Source organism: Trichomycterus rosablanca, chromosome 23, assembly GCF_030014385.1.
Source record: "Trichomycterus rosablanca isolate fTriRos1 chromosome 23, fTriRos1.hap1, whole genome shotgun sequence".
NCBI classification, from domain to species: domain Eukaryota; kingdom Metazoa; phylum Chordata; class Actinopteri; order Siluriformes; family Trichomycteridae; genus Trichomycterus; species Trichomycterus rosablanca.
The window spans coordinates 17,965,919-17,989,890 of NC_086010.1; the positions used below are offsets into that span (position 1 = coordinate 17,965,919).

At 42.6% G+C, this 23,972-nt stretch overlaps 3 protein-coding genes across 5 annotated transcripts in view; all 3 read left to right on the forward strand.

Annotated features, from left to right (window-relative positions):
• The window catches only part of map3k22 (mitogen-activated protein kinase kinase kinase 22), a 36,814-nt gene extending 30,809 nt beyond the window's left edge, over positions 1–6,005 (forward strand). For both annotated transcript variants that reach the window (XM_062985879.1, XM_062985878.1), the window contains exons 16-18: positions 818–947; positions 2,779–2,956; positions 3,141–6,005. In XM_062985879.1, the coding sequence (XP_062841949.1) occupies positions 818–947; positions 2,779–2,956; positions 3,141–3,369 (537 nt within the window). In that variant the 3' untranslated portion in view covers positions 3,370–6,005. The remainder of the gene's footprint in view (positions 1–817; positions 948–2,778; positions 2,957–3,140) is intronic.
• Positions 6,006–7,757: 1,752 nt separating this feature from the next.
• Positions 7,758–11,699, forward strand: myd88 (MYD88 innate immune signal transduction adaptor). The gene is made up of 5 exons (XM_062985194.1): positions 7,758–8,186; positions 9,445–9,546; positions 9,641–9,821; positions 9,920–10,011; positions 10,775–11,699. Exons 1-5 carry the CDS (start codon positions 7,889–7,891, stop codon positions 10,927–10,929), a joined length of 828 nt encoding a protein of 275 aa, XP_062841264.1. The 5' UTR covers positions 7,758–7,888; the 3' UTR covers positions 10,930–11,699.
• Positions 11,700–12,842: 1,143 nt separating this feature from the next.
• The window catches only part of oxsr1b (oxidative stress responsive kinase 1b), a 29,641-nt gene continuing 18,511 nt past the window's right edge, over positions 12,843–23,972 (forward strand). For both annotated transcript variants that reach the window (XM_062985325.1, XM_062985326.1), the window contains exons 1-2: positions 12,843–13,101; positions 20,069–20,181. In XM_062985325.1, the coding sequence (XP_062841395.1) occupies positions 13,032–13,101; positions 20,069–20,181 (183 nt within the window). In that variant the 5' untranslated portion in view covers positions 12,843–13,031. The remainder of the gene's footprint in view (positions 13,102–20,068; positions 20,182–23,972) is intronic.

The following is a 23,972-nucleotide window of genomic DNA, read 5'->3' on the forward strand; positions in this document are numbered from 1 at the left end:
TGTACACGGTTCGGCTCTCTGCGAGACTCCTTCTCAGAGATGCAAATAGAAGCGGCCGGCGAATGCACACATGGCGGAGGGGGCGTGCAACACAACAGCCGCTCTGCTGAGAGGGCTTCTCACAAGACTTTGAAGTATGTCTGTGGAAATTTGTGCTCAGTCGGTAAAAAGAGCATTCGTATAGCCGTGTATAAATACAGACATAATAAATGATTATCGGATCAGTCGTGATGGTGGAGGGGAACTGAACTGGAGCTGCTGAGTGGACGTGAATTTGGACGCAGGCCTCAAGGAGACATTGTTTTCCAACATGGAAGGAAAACAGGGAAGCAGAGGAAATGCGGCCCACATTAGCTCGCTTGGATCGGAGTTTCAAAGAATCGCACGCACGGCTTTTAATAATAGAAGCGGGTCGTTATCTGGACGAACGTATCAAAACACTTCCACTTCCCGCTGGGTAGCACGTTGAAACCGAACGGCACGTTTCTCATCATCTTGTTTTGACGTATCACAGGCGTACTGTGTTTTTGTTATTCTCAAATGCGAGCTGTGTTTGCAAGTGAACTGTGTATCGACTGTTTTGCCTCGAAACGAGATGTTTTTCATCCTCATCAAGAAAATCCACTCAGCAGTTGTTCTCCTTGCTTTGTTGAGTTGATTAGGAGGAACTAACTTCTTTATTTTTTACTACTTTCACCTTCAGAAGTTGTGTTTTATACTCGTGATGTCATGTTACTTTCAGCATTTTGAAAATGATATTGAATTGTGTTTGTTTTATTGCTCCCTGAGTGTTTGCTCATAGTGTTTGTGTGCGCAGGGTTCGATCAAAGACCAGCTGAAGGCGTACGGGGCTCTGACGGAGAAAGTGACGCGCAGATACACCAGGCAGATCCTGCAGGGAGTTTTCTACCTCCACAGCAACATGATCGTACACCGAGACATTAAAGGTAAAGGATGATCAGAATTCAGATTGAAGTTTAGAAGCCTGGTCAGTCATAGCCTGGGTAAGCTGCAGATCTGTGAGGCCACCGATTAGTAACTCACTCACTCACTCGCTCATTTTCTTAACCGCTTATCCAGTTAGGGTTGCGGGGGGTGCTGGAGCCTATCCCAACTTTTCAATGGGTGCAAGGCACACAGTAACACCCTGGACGGGGCGCCAGTCCATCTCAGGGCATACACACACACACACCTACACACACCCATTCACCTATAGGGCAATTCAGTGTCTCCAATTAACCTGTCTGCATGTTTTTGGACTGTGGGAGGAAACCGGAGCACCCGAAGGAAACCCACGCAGACACAAGGAGAACATGCAAACTCCGATTAGTAACTATCTGCTTTATCTAGGGTTAATAGCATTGCTTGAGAATCCTACAGTCGCTGCTTTGAGTTTTCAGTTCACATCCTTTGCTCGACGGCACAGAATCTCAGCCTCCGAGCAACAGTAGTCCCATAAACCTTGTCATTTCAGCTATGTGCTGGAAATTCCCTGGCGCAGCCGATCACACACACACATGCTAATAATGCGTGCTGAATGTCAGGTATTAGGAAAATAACTTTGGTCTGATGCTGTTTCGCATCGGATTACGGTTCCTCCGAGTCCGGCCAAAATAATCAGAAAAAAAAGCCAAGGCTGCATTCCTGATCCGGCCGATCATTTTTTCCTGCTGGCATTTCACGTGTGACTGCTAGACATCTCAATAAATCACTGACAGTCTGTCTGTCGCTTCCATTACACGCTGGACAAGCGTTCATACCTCAGGCGTCAATATAATAGCTTTTTATTAAACAATATAAGAGCAGCTTTTCTCTCTCATAACAAAAAACAGAGAAATAGAAGCATCCTGTCTTTTTTCTGTGTTTTCTGTCTTTCTCTAACACTTTTCAAACACACACACACACACACACAGTCTCACGCCTCTGTCTCTTTCTTCTGCTGTCGGTTCAGCTCCACTTCCAGGGTGGAGGATCTTGTGGCTGGCATGAGTTAGTCACTGCTTAAACAAGCTCATATCCCACAGGCAACACACACTTCAGTAACAGAAAACACATCCCTGCGAAGACGTGGAATATGAACACGGCATGCCTCTTAATTTATCACGTATATGATCTTAAATCGGCCGCTGATTGCTTGGCAGTTTTGAGGGTCGACGTCTTCAACCGATCAGGAGATGCACACGTGTCAGAGGGGGCGCGTGACCGCCTCAGCCCTTCTCAATCGGGGGTGGGGGTGGCGGCAGCAATAAAATAATAAATAATAGATGGAGCAGTGGTCGTATGCCAAGGTTAGGGAGAAATCTCCCAACTGTTATCCAGTTAGTCTAGATGAATATTTATTTATCATTTATTAGGATTTAACGTCATGTTAAACACTGGTTACATTCGTGACAGAACACCAGAACGGACCCGGACCGCTCCCCCTGGTAATCAAACCCCGGACCCTCTATCTGTGAGGCGACCGTGCTACCCACCGAGCCACTCTGCCGGCCTTATCCCAGGTTTAAGCCTCTGATCCAAGTCACCACCTTTGAGCTTGAATCACAGGAGCAGTTTCCTCATCTCGATCACACGATGTAGTCGGTCGTAATCACAAACAAGAATTCAGGAGGTCGTGCCACAGACTGGCATTTATCCAGCCTGAACCTGACCATGAGTCTCTGAAACTACAGGCACTTGGTCTCAGTAGTGAAAGTACTGAGGATCAGAATGTCACGTGATTTCTGTGGAGACTGATGTGTGTGAGTGTGTGTAATCAGACGTGTGTTTTGTGTTCAGGTGCTAACATACTGAGGGACTCGTCGGGAAACGTCAAACTGGGAGATTTTGGTGCCAGCAAGCGCATTCAGACCATCTGCATGTCCGGCACTGGCATTAAATCAGTGACTGGCACCCCCTACTGGATGAGCCCAGAAGTGATCAATGGAGAGGGTTACGGACGCAAAGCTGACGTGTGGTAATGAACTTTAACTTTAAGCCTCGTTATTAGTGCAAGTAACCCATGAACTAATTAGACAAGCTGTCCATATAGTTTTGGCTATGGAGTTCCATTAGAATCCTCTCTACTGAGGCAGCTCACTAACATGTCTCATTTCTGATTCTGCTCTCTCTCTCTCTCTCTCTCTCTCTCTCTCTCTCAGGAGTGTGGCGTGCACCGTGGTGGAGATGCTCACCCAGAAGCCGCCGTGGGCGGAATACGAAGCCATGGCGGCCATCTTCAAGATCGCCACGCAGCCCACCAAACCCAACCTGCCCGAGGGCGTATCGGACGCCTGCAGGGACTTCCTGAGGCAGGTCTTCGTGGAGGAGAAGTGGCGCCCGACGGCCGAGGGGCTGCTCAGCCACCCGTTCGTCCAGGGCGGCTTCTGATGCCACCGATGATCACCACTCTGGGAACCTGGCGCCCTCTGACAGCCCACTCTAAACAAACCAGAGCCTCAGCAGGGACCTGGACCACGGAGGGTCTTGTGGTCTACAGGTGCATCTGCGGCCATTGTGGTTTGTTCACACGACTTCCTTTAGCATCACAATACTCCAGATGCATCAAATTCAATGTACATCAAGCTAAAAAAAAATCATGCCATTAATATTACATGGACAAAAGTATTAGGACGCCCTTCTAATTTTTAAATGTATGTGTTTCAGCCGTAAGAATTGCTAACATGTGCAATAAATCAATTATATAAAGGTAATAATATTCTTCCAACGGTTTAGGGAATGCCCTCTTTTGTTCCTGCAAAAAAACAAGCTCTATAAACCATGAAGAAAAGCTCGGTTTAAAGAACCTCTAGTGGTCCGCACAGAGCTTTCTTGACCAAGTTATAAATGCTCGTTCGACTTCATAGGCATACATTCCCACAGTCATACTTCGAAGTCTTAATGTTCTAGCTGAAAAGATCACACAGGTCACTCTGTTTTAACACCATTTGTTTTTAAAATGGGTCCAAAAAGCTCATGGTCAGGTGTCCGAATACTTTTGGCCATACAGTGTATAATAAATTGACCATATTTTGAGTGTTAAATGAATGAACAGCTCCTGCTTTTCCTGCAGTCAGATATTCTGATCACAATTTGATTCAGAGCTGTATTATCTGCCCTAATTTGGCATTTAAATAAGGGTGCATCTGTTCCAGCAGAATAAAAAAGAATTATGGGATTAACATAATCCAAAAAGCGAACGGAAACTGTAAGATACTCGGTTGAGTAGTTCACTTAGGCTCTCTACGTCTGATGGTTAGAATCTAACCAAGTTCAAATAACATTAATGAGAATTGAGAAGGACGATTTTTTTTTATCTAAGGTTTTTATAAGCACTCGTATATGTGTCACTGTAAACTAAACGCACGTTTTCACACGTGTATCCAAGACCTTCTAACATTCAGGATGATGAATGCCCTTTTTTATTCACCGCCTGATGTTTGTACTGAGGAGGCTCACGGTGTCTCAGCAATAGTACTGAAGTACAGTACACACAGGAGACCAACAGTCGTTCAGTTTTCCAGACTTGATTGTATTCATACTGTCAGAACAACCAAAGATTGTACTAAACATGAAGTATATGCAGCTGTATCTGAAGGTAAATTCCGTTAGCCGATCAATCGGGCGTCTACATAAAGCCGTGATCGTCTGTTTCTTAGGGGAGGACGGGTCTAGTCCCCGCGACGGACTGGTGTCCTGTCCTGAGTGTGTTACAGCATTGTGGTCAGTGCTAACACATGAAAATAGAATGAAAAGAAAGATATGTAGTATTGTAATGTTTACATTTGTTTAAGCACTCCCCGTCTTTGCGATGGCGCTCATGCAAGTTCCTTTTGATAAAATCTTTACATTCACACGTCCGACTCTGACTGTGTTTTGGATGCAAACTGTTTTAAACCAGCAGCAATCAGGTCATACTTCATATCCTGGTTTTATTTGTTCTTACTGAGAAGAAACAGCTTGTGTTTGTTGTGTAGACATGAATTGCGCAGATGTTTTCATCTGGAAACATCTGGCAACCTAGGAAAAGTGTACTGCACACATTTCCATCATATAAATGAGTCGATGAGGAAACAAACCTGCTGCTTACGTGAAACAAATCCTAATGCAAATAACTTCCTTCTGTATCTTTTCTCACATCATTCAGGCCCCTGTTGTCTTCTAACATCCCACTATTTACATCTGTGATGAGGAGGAACATGCAGGAAAACAAAATAATCAAAGTGTTCGGTAAAGATTCCATATCAGTGTTTTATTTCTCAGTACAGATACAGCGAGTGTTCATCACTTCACCCACCTTCAGATCAGCTGCAGTAATCACCACGACCCAGTGCCTTCTCTGTTTTTTATTATACTTTCTCTGAAATGATGCCAGTCCTGTCTGAAATGTCTCTCCACGTGTCCTGGTGGAGTTGAAGAGTGGAGGTGGTGAATGATGCTGTTTTTGATATAGAGATTTTCTACGGTGATGAAGATTGTATGTAAACAGTGTTTATAGGGAAACTACACACCCTTTAATCCCAGACCCACGTTCAGATGCGTTCCTTCAGTGTATAGACCAAGTGCATCTCAGGTGCATAATGTCATTACATCAAAAATCAATACATAAAAATGTTTCTTTTGAAAGATTTAAGTTTGCACTTCAATGTTTATGCTGAATTTAAGATTTATTGCTGATCACTGAAGTTTTATCGAAGGTGTCGTGCACAAACAAGCAACAAAAAACTATGTTAAGCTCCCAACCTTGAATTTAGAGATGTGAACGTCTCTCTGAAGGGTGTGTACGCTCCCTAAAAACACTGTAGAAATTGTACTGCACTTTTTATATTCTAAATACTTTAGTCACTATATTACCGAATTTATAAGAGCTGGATTTCTGAGTAAATGATGAAAACGGTTTCTCTGGTTTTTGATTGAGGCTAGGAATGAAAGACGTTCTTTACTGCCTTGATGAAGAAGCCTGAACACATTCATTCTGAAAGTCATTTTGTACATTTGAATAAATAAAGAAAATGTTTAAATCCTTACTTTTGGTTTTGGAATTTATTTTGACTTTTATATAATGGGGAGCGTAAACAAATGCCTCCGATTTACGATCAGTGGGTCATTTGTGGTCGACCTACAATAAATCACCAGAAATATATAGATAATCGATCTAATGAGTAAACTAGCAGTCCAAGAATCAGCCACACCCGTTGACAAGGACGGATTAAGGATAGTCTGGGCCCCTGGGCAAAGAGTTGCAAAGAGTTGAATTTATTCACCCATCACCAGTTCTCACTGAAAAAGCTGAAGCTGAAAAAGACGTGATTGATTTGAGAAATGGGTTGAATCTCATTTTTTCTCTCGTTTGTTTAGTGCAGTTCTGTTATCATCTAAAGTTCAGGTGCCGTGTGCAGGAAGCATGAAAAGCATCTCTGTCTGCAGCACTGAAGCAGGAAATAGGCCTCGAGCAAAGAGGAAGTTCAGTACAATCAGAAGTGCGCCGGGTAATCAGACTGGTATAAATGTGTTTTTAAGTAAAAGACCGAAACTCAAACTGTTTATCAGTGTGAATGTTTCTCAGATGATTAAATAAACAGTTTGACTTGAACTTCTGTTTGTCTCCAGTATAAATAGAAAGTCTGAGGGTGTGACTGCCTGGTTTAGTCTCTATTTCCAGGAAAGGAGAAGTGAAAGACTTAATAACTTACTATAGTATGTACTATAGTACATTTAAAGCTTCATGTCATGTTAATCCAGAAATAAACAATAATACTATTTTTTTTTGGGGGGGGGGGGGGGGGGGGGGGTATTATGCGTAATATGCATACACACCGATGGCCTTAATGAAATGCATTTACTCATAATAATCTAATCTGATATGCATAAATAATTTATTATTTAAAACCTTATACATGAACTGTTTATTGCTACAATTAATAAATATATTTATGAAATATATGTATGATAATTATAATAGTAATAAGCAGTAATATTGATAATAATAATGTTATTATTAGAGTAAATAATAACAATAATAGTAATAATAATGTTATTACATTAAAAATTATATCAACAATAATAAAGCTATTAGAATACGAAAGATATTAATTATTATTATTGTATTTTTTATAAATATATGTGGATCGTGGATCACTTGTCATTTTATGTACAATTAAGAAATGTCTTGATACATTCAGTTTAAATAAAACTTATTTGAATATAATAAGTAATGTCATTCATTATTGACACTGGCTGCTTTTTACTTAGCATAATAATAATAATAATAATAATTATTATTATTATTATTATTTTACTAGTATTATTATTATTGCAATTAATATTATTATTGCTGTTATTAGTTTTACTATTATTATTATTATTATCATTATTATTACTATTATTATTATTATTTTATTATTATTAGTAGTAGTAGTAGTATTTTTGCTATTATTATTATTATTATTATTTTATTATTATGTTATTATTATTATTATGTTATATTATTATTATTATTTTATTATTATTATTATTATTATTATTACTATTATTATTTTTACTATTATTATTATTATTTTATTATTATTAATATTACTATTATTATTAGCATTATTGCTGTTATTATTATTTTATTATTATGATTATTGCTGTTATTATTAATATTGCTGTTATTCAGTAATACGGTGTGCGGGGGCGGGTGTTGAGCAACAGGGCGGTTTCTGATTGGCTGTTTGTCTGATTGCGTCACTCATGACGAAGCCTTTGATCATTTCCTCGTTTCGTAAGTGTGTTTAGAGGAAGCTGCTGCTGATGTTCTGATTCTGTGATGATGGCGGAAGACTGGAGCTGTTAGAATGAGTTTATAAAGCTTTATTTAATACACATTAGAGGATCCGGTGTGTTATTCAGTGTGTGTGTGAGTGTGAAGATGTCGAGCAGTGTGGATTATGAGAAGATTCCTGCTGTAGCTCTGAACTTCAGTGTGAGGAAGAGACTCGCTCTCTATCTCAACCCCACCAACACTGTGGCTGCAGACTGGACCGACATCGCCGAGAAGATGGACTTCAGCTACCTGGAGATCAAAAACCTGGAGAAGAGAGAGAACCCCACTCACAAACTGTTGGAGGAATGGCAGACCAGACCAGGAGCCAGTGTGGGGAAGCTTCTCCTCCTCCTGGAACAAGCTGAGAGGAAAGATATCATCTCTGATCTCACATCACTCATCGGTGAGAAGCAGCTCTCCAAGTTCTTACGAGTTCTCACGAGTTCTCACGAGTTCTTACATGTTCTCACGAGTTCTTACATGTTCTTGTGATTTCTGTAGCTGTTCTTTTTCTGACACACACACACACAAGACACAAGGGTGACTGCTCACAGTCAAGTAAGCTTTACATTAACATGGGTTTAGAGGCTGCCACACAGGAAAATCAGCACCTTAATAGAATAGAATCTTTATTGTCACTACACAAGTACAATGAAACTTAAAGCCTGACAGGAACCCTGACTTGTTACAGTCTTGTTGTTTTTTTTTGCATTACACTCTGTAATAAGTGCTGTCAGACTAACCCTATTTATCTGGGCACAGAGAAACTCTAGTTTATCATAATCGATAACAAAAAGATTTGGGTGGTACGGTGGCTCGGTGGGTAGCACTGTCGCCTCACAGCAAGAAGGTCCTGGGTTCGATCCCCAGGCGGGGCGGTCCGGGTCATTTCTGTGTGGAGTTTGCATGTTCTCCCCGTGTCTGCGTGGGTTTCCTCCTACAGTCCAAAGACGTGCAAGTGAGGTGAACTGGAGATACTAAATTGTCCATGACTGTGTTTGACATTATACTTGTGAACTGATGAGTCTTGTGTCAGCAGTAACTACTTCTGTCTGTATGTGGGTACCCGACTGGCTGATAGCACAGCTGGGGATCCCAGTGGTTGTGGGTTGGCGCATTTGACAGCTGTGCCACCTGAGCACCCAATTTGAACAATATTTGAGTTATTAATTCATGGTAGGGCAGTTGTTTGTTGCTTAGTGGTTAAGGTACTGGACTAGTAATCAAAAGGTTGCCGATTCAAGCCCCACCACTGCCAGATAGCCACTGTTGGGCCCTTGAGCAAGGCCCTTAACCCTCAATTGCTTAGACTGTATACTGTCACAGTGCTGTAAGTCACTTTGAATAAAGCATCTGCTAAATGGTTCTTTAGAAAGCACTTTGCTGTGATCAGATTTGTGATGGGTCCGGTATCACCCCGTACCACCCCGTACCCCCTAAAAAGATACCAGTGATGATACCAGTGAGCTTACAAGAACTCTAAAGAAGAAGAATCTGTAATTAAACAGAACTATGTGACGGCACGATTCTTCCTTTATTGCTTCGTTCCTTAAATTCCATTTTGAAACGACCTCATTGGAAAACCCAATAACAAGAGAAATGTTGTTTCAGGACAGTCGTGGTTATTTTACATGTTTTTTCCCACAATTCTCATGTGTCAGATGAGGACTGCAAAAAGTATTTGGAGAGGCAAAAGGATCTTCCGCTTCAGGTTCCGGAGGTGGACAGCGGGCACCAGGATCGGAGCATTACTGTACACGATGGTGCGCTTTCGTAAATTAATTACAAATACGTTAAAGTAACACTTAAGTCGTTGACTTATTAATGATGCGGGTTTGTTGCTCCTCTTGTGTTTAGGTGCGATGCCGGAGATGTTCGATGCCTTCATCTGCTACTGCCAGAGCGATTTCCAGTTCGTGACGGAGATGATCAGGCAGCTGGAGCAGACCGTGTACAACCTGAAGCTCTGCGTGTTCGACCGTGACGTCCTGCCCGGTACCTGCGTGTGGACCATCACCAGCGAGCTCATCGAGAGGAGGTGAGGATCAAACCTGTCGTCTCGCTCGCTGTCAACTGGAGAAAATGAATTGAGTTACGTGTGTGAACAGAAGTCCTGATGGTTGGTTTGTTGATCAGGTGTAAGAGGATGGTCGTTATCATATCAGACGATTACCTGGACAGCGACGCCTGCGACTTTCAGACCAAATTCGCCCTCAGTCTCTGCCCAGGTAGGTGTTTTTCTGACGGGTTTTAATACTGAACACAACGTTTCTCCAAAAATTTAACTTAAAATGGTGTTCGCTCAGTACAGTGTGCACTGATCTGCAGTAGTGACCAGAAGATCAAGGTCTGGTTCCATTGAGAGTCCAAGAATGTTTGAGGAGCTTAAGGTCCCTCAGACTGTGCTTGGGTTTGTACCACATTGCCGGAACTGTTCCCGTTATATAGAATTGTTATGACCAGTGTGAGCTCACTGGTATTAAACGATTCCTTTCGGCTGCTCCTGTCTGAAAAACCTCGAGCGAATAACTCAAATATTATTTAAAATAGGTCTTGAGTGGCACAGCGGTAAATTACACTAACCCACTACCATTGGGATTCAGGGTTCAAATCCCCAGCGATGCTTTCAGATGATTTATCCAGGTCTGGGTCATGGTAGGTCCAGGTTCTCCAGAATTACCGCACACCTCGGACAGGATGCCAATCCATCGCTGGGCCTCAGCCCTGAGTATCCTGAGTATCAAAATCACAATTGCCTAAATATTGGCTGGTCTGTTTAAAATCAATAAACTGAAATTCCGTTCACCTTGACTTGCTACTGCAACAGAATATTTACATATTGAATGTATTTGGCCGTTTGTTCTCCCACTTTGCCTTTTCCATGTCGATCCGGTTGAAATGCAAGCCCTCTGTGCCCAGCAGGACTTTATGGAAATGTTCTGTGCCCGCTTACCGCATCATGTCGTGTTCTGTATCTGTGTTTCCATGCAGGCGCTCGTACCAAACGTCTAATCCCGGTGATCTACAAGCCCATGAAGAGGCAGTTTCCCAGCATCCTGCGCTTCCTGACCGTGTGCGATTACACCCGACCCTGCACTCAGTCCTGGTTCTGGATTCGACTGGCCAAGGCCCTGTCCCAGTCCTAAACACCCCAAATCCACCATCCAACCAGAATGTGAAGTGTTTATGTGTATGGAGTGTTGAAGGTCTTTAATATTTCATGCTTAGTTGATTTTAGCTGCTCTGGTTTGATACTGTGGTGTTTCACCAGTTTTAGGTGGTTTTATTTGTCTGAAACTGTTTATATTGTAATTATAGCAATAATCACAGCTCATTTCCTCTTATCTTACACCACTATTTTACATGCACATTTATCATTATTGTAAATAATTAGAAATGAAACCACTGCATAGTATTTTATTGTCTAAACATCTGCAAGAAATCAGCGCTCGTCCAGCTCATACTTTGCGATAATGATGATGATATAAACTGTTTTATATATGTGGAACAGTGGCGCAGTGGGTAGCCCTGTCTCCTCCGGTTTCCTCCCACAGATCCAAAACATGCAGCCAGGTTAACTGGAGTTACTAAAAGTGCCCTAAGTGTCTGTGTGTGTGTGTGTGTGTGTGCGTGTGTGTGTCTGTGTTTGTTTGTTTGTTTGTGTGTTTGTGTTTGTGTCCTGTGATGGACTGGTGAACTGTTCAATGTTTCCTGCTTTTCGCCCAAAGAATCAGACCCACTGCGACCCTGACCAGGATAAAGTGGTAATAAAACAGACAATGAATTAATGTTTTATAAACTATTTTACTAGATTTTTGTAATTCAAATCTATTTTCATACAGTATCTGTACACTGTCTTTTGTATCCTTTATACATCAAATAATGTAATAAATATTAATTAATAAAATCTTAATAATGTTTAATCTTATTTCTAAGCCACACTCATATAACTTTGTTTACTATTACATTGATAAAATTACACCAATAATAAAATAATGGTGTTTGACTGACACCAGAATCCAGGATTTAAAGTCCCAGCTTGTCAGACATGATTGGCTATGATTTAGGGAGGTTAAAGACCTGTGATGGATTGGCGTACTGTCCGGGGTTTCCTCTTGGTCTCCTCTGGGTATTCTGGTTTCCTCTCACCTGGCAAAACATGCAAAAGGTGGTTTGGTTGCTCTAAATGTAACTGAAGTTTATGTATGTTAGGTGGTGTGGCTCTATCTCACTTCTGCTTAATATCTGCTGACTGTAAAAGATGATCTGATAAGCTGTTGATGACAAAACATCGATGCCCTTCACACACATTTCTGTGATACACTTATGTTGAGGTCAATAAGGACGTCAGAAAGAGTAGATCAGATATTTCAACTGTTTTTTAAGCTGTAAGTTTGGCTAACTGAGCCACGTGAGGAGCAGCAAATCAAACTTCCATCCATGTAACCACTTCAACAGCTGTTTTGTAAAGCTTAATAGTTTCAATTACAGAAACAGGATGTGATACACAATCTCCAGTGCTCCACAGGGATACCTTCAATGCATTATATTCGCATCATGAACAGATTAATCCTGATTTACATTTGTGGAATATAGCAGACGCATTTATCCAAAGCGACTTGCGGTTGTGACGGTATAGAATCTAAGCAATTAGAGGCCTTGCTCAAGGGTCCAACAGTGGCAACTGGTGACCTCCTGATTACTAGTCCAGTACCCTAACCACTAGGCTACAGCTGCTCTTTAACTCCCAGACGGATCATTCTGATTGACGTCTTACATTCTTCGTCTATTACACCGTATTTAAATACTCAAAATAACATCTCTCACATTAGTGATTGTGTGACTTGCTTTTCGCCCCTCTTGACATTTATTATACACGCCCAGCATGGCCGCACTGTGCCTCCATCTGTGTGAGGAGAAGGAAAACCCCCTTCTCTCCTTCTGTTCCGGCTCCGTTGTACTCACTCAACATGGCGGCTTTATGCGTCCGTCTGTGTGAGGTCCACACCCAAGATGGCGGCCACTTGCGTCCGTCAGTGTATTCCGCAGGAATGTCGAAGGCGGCGGCCGTGGCGCTAGTGCCAAACTTTGGGGAATGAGAGCAGACAGCCGCTGTTAAAGGGAAGAACTGTTACTGTACGGATTGTATTTGTAAAGGAAGGGGATTTGTGCCACATTTAGAGATTTTAGAGCTTGAATTCGGACTGTATTTAAATTAGAAATACGGCTTTCACACATTATTTAAGCCATGTCGGAGGACCTAAGCTCCCAACCCTGGTCCATCAACAAGGATGACTATGAGCTACAGGAGGTCATTGGTGAGTATTTTATTGGTTATATGATCATATTTACTATGTAAAAATACATCTAAGTAGTTAGACATTTGCACAATAAAACATTTATCAGTGTTTAACGGGAGTTGAAGGGTTTCACACGGGCTGAATGTCCAAACCTGTACCTGTGTAATATGTAGTGCACTTAAAATGGCGTCGTGTTTGCTATATTTAAGCCTACATAGTGCACTTGTTGTGTAGTGTTCATGTTGCTATTAGGGACACAAGCATGATGTTTCGCTTTGTAGCCAGTTAGCTTGGTAGCTCGCCTGTCAGTTGTGGTTTATAACCGTTTTGCTTCCACTACTCAACCCAGTTTTATCTGTATTAAAATTCTAAGCACGATTAGACTTATTTTTCGTCTCTCCACATACACATAGATGTTATTTAAAGTGTTATTTTAATTTTATGAATCAAATAGTGGTTAGCTAGCTGGCATTAGGCTATCTATAGGCTGAGTTTGTACGTTATGTTAGATGAGCAAACATTACTGAAGTTTATTAGTCTGTGAATATGCACAGCTGTAAAGATTATATTTTAATAAAATGCACTTCTGTAGAGGTAGCTGAAGTGGCACAGCCCAGGCCAAAGGCTGTTCTCAGGCTCAATGTAATGTTAACTTCATGACATTCACATGCTCTGCACATTTGCTTTACTCATTAGGTCATTATTAACCATCCCAGCTGAGTCAGGTGTGCCAGGCCAGAAAATACCACAGGAAAAGATTCAGCTCTGCAAAAATGCGTGGAACTGAGGGGGCAGGGGGCAAAGTCACACAAATGCAGCAGTTAAGAGGATCATCAATGTATGAGCGATTACCCAGGACAACAAGTTTAACACGTTTTACTCACAGAGAAAAAAGACGTACACATATCACCCAAACCTTTAATGTGTGTGTTTGTTCATAACTGACCAGTAAAACCATTAACAGCCCCATTTTTCTGTTCAAAAAATCTACACACAGCTAGGCATATATCAGCATGATTCTTTTTTTTTTTTTATCATCAACTATAATAAAGTATTATATAAGTTCTCGAATTTTAGATTACTGCAGGATTAGATTTAAATCAGTGGCTCCCAAACCTTTTACAGTCCAGTATTGCCTGTAACGTTAAACCCCCTCCTGAGTACATCTGGCTCCAGACACACACAGTTATGTACATACACACCATACGAAATACTGTACGGTGGCTCGGTGGGTAGCACTGTCGCCTCACAGCAAGAAGGTCCTGGGTTTGATCCCCAGGTGGGGCGGCCCGGGTCCTTTCTATGCGGAGTTTGCATGTTCTCCCCATGTCTGCGTGGGTTTCCTCCGGGTGCTCCGATTTCCTCCCACAGTCCAAAGACATGCAAGTGAGGTGAATTGGAGATACTAAATTGTCCATGACTGTGTTCGATATAATCTTGTGAACTGATGAACCTTGTGTAATGAGTAACTACCGTTCCTGTCATGATTGTAACCAAAAGTGTAAAACATGACGTTAAAATCCTAATAAACAAACAAACAAACAAACTGCAGGATTAGATTTAAATCGGTGGCTCCCAAACTTTTTACAGTCCAGTATTGCCTGTAACGTTAAACCTCCTCCTGAGAACATCTGGCTCCAGACACACACAGTTATGTACATACAGTAATTATACACAATTATGCAAAATTACCTTCCATGCAAACAATACACAAATACACTGTTGCCAACAGCATTACTGTTTGCTAAATCTGCATGCTTTGTACAATAACATTAATGTTTCCTTAATTTGTAGGACATTGTACGTGCAACTATTATAAACAATGTAAGTACTTGAGTTCTAAAGTTTCACCTACAAGGTAGGTCAAACCCTGCCTCGTCTCAGCTGAGTCAGATGTTCCAGATCAAGAAGAAACAAAACGTCCTGAAGAACACGGGTCTGCTAGACTAGGATTAAACTATACATACCTGCAACCGAACACTGTAGCAAAACAGTGGAAATTAATTATTACTCAGGTGTTTTGGAACCTAAGCTGTACTGTTAACAATTTAAACACCTTTCTTTAAAACTGCCCGCATAACCAGTCATGTGTGTATGTTGACACACAACTGGTTCCCCAGCACCACTGGGGATTTGAACCCTGTACCCCAGCAGCACCCACTTTTAATTTTGTGGTTATAAATGTGTTCATATGCACCAAACTATAAAACCCTTTGTGAGAAATGAGTATGAATATTAAATCGCCATCCATAAAAAGCAGGAAAAGCTATTTAGACTATCAGGATGTGAGAGAGAATCCAGTGCTCACACAGACCTCAGCAGTAGAGGTCAGAGAGGATTTGAACTCATGGGATTTGAACTAATACCCTTACAGTCATTACACCAGTGAAAAGTCTACTCACGCCTGTAAAAAAATCAGCCCAAGTTTTTCATTTCAGATTTTTCCCACCTTGAACGTCACCTATAATCTGAAGAAACTTTGTCCCTGTTTAGCTGTAAAACGCGTCGACGTGCTTGTAAAACAGGGTGTCGTGTTTAACCAGCTGATTAAACAACGTGTGTAAGGTGGAACTGTAACGCCGTGAGGAAGCCCTGATAAGACCTTATTGTAACTGCCTGACAGCCCTGTCGGACCAATGAGCTGTGACGGCACGAGCGCAGACTGTGATAGAGGTCAAACGTGACATGTGCGTATGTAGCTGCAGTAGCTGCAACCTGGCAGTGATGGGGTTTGAACCAGCAACCTTATGAGCTACTAGTCCAGTACTTTAACCACCAGGCTACAACTGAGAACCTGATCGATGTGATTGATGCAGCGCTGCTTGTACGTAGCAGACTGTCAGTATAGACACGGGAAGAGAGTGAACGCTCAGCTCAGCACTGACCGGTGTTGTGGTCACTTCCCTGATCGAAAGCTCTTGTTATCTGCATGCATGGACGTTTCCACTTCAAAGTGCAACAGGGTTCAACTAATGCACTCAGCTTCATGGAAACAGCAGCTTGTCTCTTTCTCAGTGTAATCAGGATGCGATTGTGAACGATATGAGCGGCGTGTGACGTGCCGACAGGATGTAACGGAGACTGACCCGAGCGAGCAGAGCAGCACTAGCGGACATGAAGGAACTTATTGAGAGCCGCCGCTGTGAGCTAGCATTGTACCGTTCGGCCACGTGGACCCGACACGACCAGCGCCCGGCTTAAAAACATCAACTTTGTGGGTTGATCAGCTCAGAATCTCTTGCTTTGGAGTGTGGGATGCAAATTCTGCTGAATTTTTGTAAGAAGTGCTTACAAACTGTCTGAACCACCTGGTACTGGGATATAAACCTCACTATTGTATAGAGAACATGTGTTTATGTGTTTCTTTAAGCAGATTGAGGCATTTACACAGTTTCCCCATGTTATAGATGGTATGCCAGCTAATTTATGTTGAAACACGGTGAGAACAGTACTGGGGAAGCTCTCTGCTCTTCAGAACCAAACCGGACCAGATCACGTTCAGCCAAAAATCATTTCAGTTCTGGGACTCATTCAGGTTTTTAAGAATATCTGGGTGTTTTGGTGGTGTGGCTTGCCCACTACCACTGGGATTTAGATTCCAATCTCCAGCGGTGCTATGAGACGCTCGGGTATCTACATACAGATGATTGGCTGTGTCTGAGGAAGAGGAAGGATGGTCAAGGCTCCCACGATGGATTGCATCCTATTCGCGGTGTGTTACTGCATTGCGCCCAGTGATTCTGGGGAAGCCGGACCCACCGTGATCCTGACCAGGATCCTGACAAGTGTGGGTCCAACAGTAATCGTATACGTAATAAAAAATTTTTTATTAGAAATCTGATTAGTTTCAGCTTTAGTAACTTTGCCGAGGTTTGGGACACGGTCTCTTTGGAAGCAGCCGGCCGGAGCGGAACCAGATGACGTCGGCTCACTTTTCTGTCCTCGGTCCTCCGGCACGGTAACCTAGAAACATAATATTGAATGATATGAAGGAGAAGCCGCGGATCACAGACAGACCTTTATAAAGCCGTCGCCGTGCAGCAGACTCGCACCGCAGCGGAAAGAATTAAGCCTCGCTGCTCATGATTTAATGCCACGCGGTAATTCTTCACATCCGCCGCCGATGGGCGTTCGGGCTCGTTACTCAGGGGTTCGTGAGACTCCTCAGGGCCGATCGATACCGATAAGGAGAACTTGACCTGCTGAAGTTTGGAGCGGCCGTTCTGCGCCCAAATGTTTGAGTTCTCTTACTTCAGACTCCTGGTGTTCCTCATGTGGTCTGTACTAGTGTTCACTTGAGTATTAATACTGTATTCTTTTATAGTATTTGTGGACGTTCTTCCATCTAATCGTTGATGCCACACGTTCTTCAATCCTGTCCAGCTAGGTGTCATAAGTGGGCATTACGGCACTGCTGGCAGCTCCTGGTCACACTTTTTAAAGTAGACCAGAGATACACTAGGGGTGGCTCGGTGGGTAGCACTGTTGCCTCACAGCAACGCTCCGGGTCCTTTCTGTGTGGAGTTTGCATGTTCTCCCTGTGTCTGTGTGGGTTTCCTCCAGGAGCTCCGGTTTCCTCCAACAGTCCAAAGACGTGCAAGTGAGGTAAACTGGAGCTACGAATTACCTGTAACTACCTGTCCTGTCATGAATGTACGTGAGTGTGTAAAACATGACGTTAAAATCCTAATAAATATATATATATAAATACACTACGCAGCCAAAAGTATTTGGACACCTGACCATGAGCTTGTCGGACGTCCCATTTCAAAAAACAGCTATAAATCTTTTCAGCTATAACAGCCACCACTCTAATGAAACGGATTCTTACAAGACTCTAAAGTGTGTCTGTGGGAATTTGTGCCCATTCAGGTGTACAGCTGGGCACTGATGTTGCTCAAGAAAGCCTAAGTTGATGTTCCGGTTCATTCCAAAGCTGTTGGGTGAGCCTGAGGTCAGGGTTTTTCTTCATGTCTCTATAGTGCTTGTAATGCTGGAACTGGAGAGGGCCTTCCCTAAAGTGTTGCCGCAAAGTGTTTGATTTCATCAGGCCACTGGTTCTCCGTTCAGTATTTGACTTAACCCAGTTTAGCTGATAAGCAGTTTGTTGTAATTGGTCGTAAAAATGTTGCTTTCATAGATTCATGGACGTGATATTTATTTATTTATTTATTTGTTTGTTTGTTTGTTTGTTTGTTTGTTTGTTTGTTTGTTTGTTTGTTTATTTATTTATTTATTTATTTTTTAATCCTGAGGCCTGGATTAAAATTTCTGATTCTTAGTGGAATGAGGAAGCAGGTTTTTTATTTATTTATCTGAGTTTATTATAAGAAACTACGTAAACCCTTTAAAGTCGATTTAACGACGTTTATGATATTTGACAGAAGTAATCACTGCTCTCGCTCTCATTCAGTCATCTCTCTCTCTGCTCTCTCATGTGAAGAGCTGAGGAACGTTTCAGAGGTGTGAAACCTTTTCTGACTTTCTCTTAGGGGCGTGGCTCAGTTCAGGAATTCCAGTTGCTTCGCCCCGCCTCTCGTGGAACACGTGGCCCCGCGGCTGAAGACAGACAGGCTGTGTCGGGGTTACTGTAGGGTGTTTGGTTAGCGCAGGTTTGGGCGACTCGGATCTTTATCTTGGCCTCCGCGTGACTTCACCGTGATCTGAGCTCGCTTCTGAATCGGACTGAGTCCTGATTTTTGTTTTTCCGTTCTTTTTAAAAAAATGTTTTTTCTCCCTTTTAGTTCGTCCAATTGCGTCACGCTTCCTCTCCACCAATGCCGATCCCTGCTCTGATTGAGGAGAACGAAGCTAACCCACTCTCCCTCCGGCACGTGGGCAGCAGCCGTACGCATTTTGTCACCTACACTTCGAAGAGTGCAATGCAGCTCAGCGTTGTGTACGGAGAGACACACCCTAAAAGCACTCTTTTCCCATCTCTGTGCTTAATCCCACCCCTTACATGAACAACAGGCCAGTCGGCAGGCAGAGCTGAGACTTGATACGATGTATTCGAGATCCCAGCTCTGGTTCCAGCGTGTGTTTTTACCGCTGCGCCGCCCGAGCGGCCTTGGTTTTCCATTCTTACTGTGAAGCTGCAGAACTGTCTGAGCTTAAGTGACCTGGACATTTGGATTAACGACAGTCATTAAATGACACTCATAAATCAAATGATAGAATAAATAGAAGCTATGATACACAGCACAGCTACCTTAATAGTTGAATGTAAACCTAGAACATCCAGCGCCCGGTCTTAAAGATGAAAATTCTCGGCCGTGTTTTGACCCCTGACCTCCTGCGTCCACAGAATTGGTTGTTAGTTTTCTAAACTCGGTTACCCGAGTCCTGTTTACTCGTGTTTTTAGCTGCTTTGCTTTGACATCTTGGACATTTTGACTAAGCGATTGCTAACTGAATTGCCGTAGGATCGCTTGGATGCCTCATAGTGCAGATTAACAGCAGAATTTCACAGCAAATTGCATATTACACGGAAAACGGCTCATTCTACAGTCCGTGATGAGATTTTCACGTCCATGAATTAGGTAGGACCTTAAGTACAAGCTTTCGCTCTATTGATTTCTGAAAACTGTAGTCACAAGTCCATTATTAGAAGGAACGACCTAAAAAAGGTGACTTTTATATTTGGGAATCCGGTGCAATTCCTAAATAAAGGTGTTTCTATACACAGATTTTAGCATCAGCCTGGCGGCTCCTGATTTCTGATCTCATTTGCCTGGAGACCTCGGCTACTTTAAACTCCTCCAGTACTAAAGTGATGCGTGCACGCTACATGGTCTGAATTCTGATTATTCCCATCGTAGCGCTGTACCCACAGTCGCTGTAGGGTTCTGATCTGCTCATATCTGATCATTAAACAGCACAGGCAGCTCTATCAAACCAAAAACAACAGACGCACCTTTGACGGCAGATTTGAGATCGACTTAAATGTGAATTCTTTTATTCATTTATGTATTTATTTTGACAGGGAGCGGAGCCACGGCGGTTGTCCAGGCCGCGTACTGCTTACCCAGGAAGGAGAAGGTCGCTATCAAGCGCATCAACCTGGAGAAATGCCAGACCAGCATGGACGAGCTACTGGTAATAAAAAATCTGCACACACACGCACACCTATAATATCCATAATAATTATAATATACTGTACACTATGACTATGAGCTTGTCGGGCGTCCCATTTCTAAAACGAATGCAGACGCTCTTCTAAGACTTTGAAGTAAGACCGTGGGAATTTGTGGGAACTGGGCGCTGATGTTGTTCCAGTTCATTTCATACAGGAAATGACCCTCCCTAAACTATTGCTGCAGAGTCAGAAGCATGTAATTCTCTTTATATGACTGATCTATTACACATGATTGCAAATGCTGTGGCTGAAACACATGAGGGCTCGGTGGGTAGCACTGTCGCCTCACAGCAAGAAGGTCCGGGTCCTTTCTGTGTGGAGTTTGCATGTTCTCCCCGTGTCTGTGTGGGTTTCCTCCGGGAGCTCCGGTTTCCTCCCAGAGTCCAAAAACAGGCAGTCAGGTTAATTGGAGACACTGAATTGCCCTATAGGTGAATGGCGCCCCATCCAGGGTGTTACTGTGTGCCTTGCGCCCATTGAAAAGCTGTGATAAGCTCCAGCACCCCCCCAGCAACCCTTATTGGATAAGCGGATAAGAAAGTGAGTGAGTGAAACACATGAATGCAATGATTAAAACTGGTGTCCCGATACTTTTGTCCTTTTATGTTATTTATGTACTGTATAAAACTAGAGCGCATGTTTCTAATCAGGTTCTGTTTTATTTTATGATGTTGCTTAACATCTGGCCGGTTAAGCCGTTCCTGAAAAGCATTCTTTGTGTGTGGAGCGCTCCGGGGGGGGGGGGACCTTGCGCCTCGTCGGCGGTGAGGCACAGCTTTAAGGGTTTCTGCCGAAGTGCGCGCTGAACCGGTCGAGCAGGGTTTCAGTCTTTTCAGAGGATCCTGCCAGGATGATAAACAAAGAGGAGCGTTGTAGAGCTGACGTTTTATTTCTGACGGCTCTTAATTTCGTAGGTTTTGCTGCCGGGAGGTCGTCTGATCCGCTCCTCTTACAGTAAACCCGGGAGAGGAGATTAGGGTCGGTGTTTGGACCGATCATGGAGCTTGTGGTTAAATGGTACTTCATGTAGATAGATAGATAGGTATGTAGGTAGGTAGGTAGGTAGTGTAGGTAGGTAGGTAGGTAGGTAGGTAGGTAGGTAGGTAGGTTGATACTTTATTGATCCCAAAGGAAATTAAAAATCTGTAAATATCTGTAGATTTAAGGAGTGTTGCTCGTTCTTGTCAACCTCACAGTCTTCCAGTTAAGCACAGACAGCGTGAGCTTGAGCTAACATTTAAATCTTAATAAAATGAGAAATTTTTTGGTGATTTCTTTCTAAGAAAGAAAATATGACTTGGCCCCTGAAGCCACTCTCCAAGCAGCTTCTCTCTGAGCATTTCCTGGTGTCTCCACATCTGTGAAATCCAGATTCCATAAATCATATTCTCACGGTCACAGTACAACAGAGAAAGACGATCTGTGGGTCGTGCTGAACAAACAAGTCTGATCCATGGAGGCGCCACCTCACAACTTACAGGAGTTAAAGGATCTGCTGCTGACATCTTGGTGCCAGATACCACAGCACACCTTCAGCGGTCTAGTGGAGTCCATGCCCCGACGGGTCAGTGCTGTTTTGGCAGCAAAAGGCGACCAACAGAATATTAGGAAGGTGGTCATAATGTTATGTCTGATCTTAGTAGATAGATAGGTAGACAGATACTATTGATAGATAGATAGATAGATAGATAGATAGATAGATAGATAGATAGATAGATAGACACACAGACAGACAGACAGACAGATACTATTGATAGATAGATAGATAGACAGACAGACAGACAGACAGATAATTAGACAGACAGACAGACAGACAGACAGATACTATTGATAGATAGATAGATAGACAGACAGACAGACAGACAGATAATTAGACAGACAGACAGACAGACAGACAGACAGACAGACAGACAGACAGACAGACAGACAGACAGATAGATAGATAGATAGACAGAAAGATAAAAAGACAGACAGACAGACAGACAGACAGATAGACAGACAGAATAGAAAGCTCAGTCTCAGAATACCATCCTGGTTTATGGATCCTGACCAGCATTAGCGGGTTCCTGTATCTTTAAGCAGTTTCTATAGTTAAAAGGAATTAAATCAGAAACCCTCACACACACGTTTGTGGGAAAATACTTTGCACAGACTTAGTACAAAGACATAAGGTCAAGGTCCAAGGCCCCCTACAGTAAGTCCTCCAGTATTTATATATGTATATATTTATTTACCTTTATTTAACCAGGCAAGACATTAAGAACAAGTTCTTATTTACAGTGACAGCCTGTCAAGTGCCAAGGAGCAGTTATGGCTGGAAGAAAACCAGGAAGAGACAGATAGATTAGATGGACAGACAGACAGACAGACAGATAGATAAATAGGGACCAAAGAAAACAAAGAGAAGAGAGAAACGTAGAATAGAATTGAGTAGAACGCCTTTATTTGTCATATATACATATACACACGTACAGTACAGAAATAGTTTCTTCACATATCCTAGCTCGTTTGGAAGCTGGAGTCAGAGCACAGGGGCAGCTGAGAGCGTTAAGGGCCTTGCGCAAGGACCCAACAACCTTTCGATTGATAGACCAAAGCTCTACCCACTGCCCCTAAAACATACACAACACGTCACTTAAAACAATCACAAGTATCATTAAATCTGCCTTTGATTTAATCCTTTGAAATGATATCTGATCAGTTGAGGATTTAAGGGCTTTTAATTCGATATACTGTGAGGACCGTCTTCAGCCAGCGAGGTCAGGTTACCCTCAGACCTTATCCGGTTCTAATCTCACCTCTATTTATGTTTTATTTAGGATATTAGGCTTTTATAGTTTCCTTGCCTGGCTAACAGAGGATAAAGTTGGAAGGAGGGGAAAGTAGGGCACATGGAAAACAGCGAGGGTGGTAGGTATGTGGGTTTCCCCTCTGTCATTCTGTGCTTTTACGGCCTGCTGAGCAACCTCTTAAACACAGAGGAAGCCTTAAAGTAAACACAGATCGTTCCTCAGACCAGCCTGAAGGACTCGGAGAGATTTCCAGAGATCTTCGACACGAGTCTGGATCGTCCTCTGGCCTAAACGTGAAAATAAAAAGGTCATAAGAATGCACGGCGAGGATGGTACGAGTCGACCGGCATTTTATCGGAATTATTGCTGTAATGCAATACTGGCATTGTTGGGCTGTGAGCTCAGAGATCTGCTAAAGACGTTCTAAGACGATAATCCTGAAAAGATCCACACCAGAATGCTGTAATCCCTCTGGGAATGCTTTCCTTCAAGTCCTGTGTTGTTTGTGGTGGGATCTTAAAGATTCTTTGAGAAGAAAAGCCGACATTTTTAAAGTATGAAGAAAGTGCTGATCTAATGAGCATGTGATTGAGGAGAACTTCAGAGGAGCTTTACTTCATCCTTTGTGCTGAAAATTCAGAACGACCAAAAGTATTTGGACGCCTGACTATGAGCTTGTTGGACATACCATTTCAGAAACCATGGTGGGATCATTTTGACTAGAACAACAGCCACTTTTCTAAGTAGGCTTCTCACAAGTATGTGGAATTCTGTGGGAATTTGTGCCTATTTAATCAAAAGACCAATTGCTGGTCAAGAAATGCTCGGTTGATATTAGTTGTCCGAGTTCTGATGCCATTAATTATTAATTGAAGTGATAAATGTGTTCGCAATTTACTCACTCACTCACTTTCTTAACCGCTTATCCAATAAGGGTCGTGGGAGGGTGCTGGAGCCTA

Excerpts from the sequence above, each read along its gene's own strand:
- myd88 (XM_062985194.1), top strand. The coding sequence starts at position 7,889 with ATGTCGAGCAGTGTGGATTATGAGAAGATTCCTGCTGTAGCTCTGAAC. Across the intron at positions 8,187-9,444 it reads TGATCTCACATCACTCATCG|ATGAGGACTGCAAAAAGTAT; the intron begins GTGAGAAGCAGC and ends CTCATGTGTCAG. Across the intron at positions 9,547-9,640 it reads GAGCATTACTGTACACGATG|GTGCGATGCCGGAGATGTTC; the intron begins GTGCGCTTTCGT and ends TCTTGTGTTTAG.